The 2,427-nt window shown below is 43.1% G+C and overlaps 1 protein-coding gene across 1 annotated transcript; it reads left to right on the top strand.

Moving 5' to 3' along the window:
- Nucleotides 1-8: 8 nt before the first annotated feature.
- Nucleotides 9-2,333, top strand: mars2 (methionyl-tRNA synthetase 2, mitochondrial; the record flags this gene model as incomplete). Its single annotated transcript, XM_079249489.1, has 2 exons — nt 9-161; nt 661-2,333. Coding segments are annotated over 2 exons (1,332 nt in total), but the record flags the coding sequence as incomplete, so codon positions are not given.
- Nucleotides 2,334-2,427: the final 94 nt, after the last annotated feature.

Raw genomic sequence — 2,427 nt, 5'->3', positions numbered from 1 at the left:
ATTTCTGGTCAGTGCTCTGGAACAAAGGGCTTATCTACAAGGGGAGCTATGAAGGCTATTACTCCACACAAGATGAAAGCTTCCTCATGCCATCGCAGATTGGTAGTATTCTGGATTCATCAGGGAAGGAGATAAAAGTATCCCTGGAGAGTGGACACAAGGTAACTAGGAGAAAACTGAATAAGAGGGAGCTTTAATGGGGATGTTGAACAATTTCTGAACATTATTCAGTTGAGTCATCACAAATATGTTTTATTTGCCTTTGAAATCTAGTTAAACATTTTAGTCTAAGCATCTTTGCTACAAAGTAAAGGGAATGATTTCCAGATGAAAATAAAGGTGGGAGAAACGTATGATCATGCTTAAATTTTTTATTTCATCCCACCAGATTATTAGATTTTTGACCGCTTGTAATTTGTGAAAGTGCTTTACTTAAATTTCTGGACTTTGTTCCCTGATTTAATCACTACCTTTACCTGTAAGGCTATATCTTGTTTGTTTAATCAGTGCTTAGACCTCTTTCTATACAGTCTATGGCCTAGACTAGTGTAAAAGTGAATGATTGCTGAGCTACTTCTTGGTCCAGAGAAAGGAGCTTTGAACGGACTCTTCTCACATCAAGCGATTTCACTTTGGTAAATTTTCTCTACTTTTTTGCAGGTGGAGTGGATGAAGGAGGAGAACTACATGTTTCGCCTCTCTGTGTTCCAGTCGCAGTTGCTCGACTGGTTAAAAGCGAACCCTAAAGCTATACAGCCCGAGTGCTTCCACCATGCTGTTCTGCAATGGTTGCAGGAAGACCTTCATGACCTTTCAGTGTCGCGTCAGAGAAGCCGTCTTCAGTGGGGCATCCAGGTCCCAGGAGATGCTGAACAGACCATCTATGTGTGGTTAGATGCACTTGTCAATTACCTCACTGTTGCCGGCTATCCAGAAAGACATAATCAGTGGTGGCATGTGGCGCACCACATCATAGGAAAGGACATCCTAAAATTCCATGCCATCTATTGGCCAGCTTTCCTTCTTGGAGCTGGACTGCCTTTGCCACAAGTGATACACGTCCACTCACATTGGACAGTTGGAGGAAAGAAGATGTCCAAAAGTTTAAGTAATGTGGTGGATCCTTTTGAACACTCACAGATGTTTACAACTGATGGTATGAGGTACTTTCTGTTGCGTCAGGGAGTCCCAGATTCGGACTGTGATTACACCAATGACAAAGTTATAAAGCTGCTTAATGCAGAACTTGCAGACTCTTTGGGTGGTCTGGTGAACCGCTGCACAGCTCCAGCTCTCAACCCAGCTCAGGCCTACCCAATGTTCTGTTCCCAGTCTTTCCCCAGAGAACAGGGAGGCAGAGCTGTGACTGAAGACTACCACCTGCTGGATGCTGTGAGAAGCCTACCAGAGGTGGTAGAGAAGCATTATGACAGCATGCATGTGTATAAAGCTCTGGAAGCTATTTCAGCCTGTGTGAGGCAAACAAATGGGTTTGTTCAGCGCCACACACCTTGGAAGTTGGACAGAACGGACAGCCGAGACCAACACTGGCTTGACACCATCATCCACGTCTCCCTTGAATGTCTAAGGATTTATGGCACATTGCTGCAGCCAGTCGTGCCAGAGATTTCTAATAAGCTGCTGAGCAGACTCGGGGTGCAACCAGGTGAGAGGAGCTGGAAAGCTCTGGACTTCCTGCCAAGGTTTCAGGGACAGGACTGTCCCTATGAAGGTAGAGCACTGGGATCTGACTTTGGAGTGCTATTTACCCGCCTGAAAAGTCACAGTGTAGATAAACAAAAACCAAAGAAAACAAAAAAAAGTGCACATTCCAAATGATGTTTTTTTTTTTTGCCATACCTTAGCAATCATGAACCCCTCACTATTTTTTGCAGTCCTGCAGGAACATTGAAAGCACCTGTCTGTGACCCGATGGAATGTCAAAGGGTTAAATTTAGATTAAGCTTTATGTCCCCCCAAAAAAATATAAGGATACCGAGCAACACAATCATCGCTTTATCCTGTTCCAGTCTGTTCACTCAGTTTCTTCAGATACGCTGGCATATTCTTGCTCACAGCTCCAACAACAAATTCATTCCTTTTGCAACTATATCCACCATTTTACCACCTGCTGAGGTGGATTTCTCAATTACATGCAGGAGGACAGTGTGATGAAAGAAAATTATGTGCATTCTGAAACCTCACAACATGAAACTATCTGATAGGCTTCAGTTCCACATGTATGTTTTCTGCTGCGGCATGCCAAACCATTTGCTGTCACATGAAGTCAAACATACATGTACAGCTATCCTAACCTGTGTTATTACAAAGTAATCTCTCAAACTGCATTATGTTGTAATATGTATTCTCTCATAAAAGGTCATTGTTCCACAGGCAGTCAACGTAAAAGGACATAAAAGACATAAA

This window comes from Telmatherina bonti (assembly GCF_933228915.1).
Source record: "Telmatherina bonti genome assembly, chromosome: 12".
In the NCBI taxonomy this organism is placed as follows: Eukaryota; Metazoa; Chordata; class Actinopteri; order Atheriniformes; family Telmatherinidae; genus Telmatherina; species Telmatherina bonti.
This window is presented reverse-complemented; position numbering and strand designations above follow the sequence as displayed.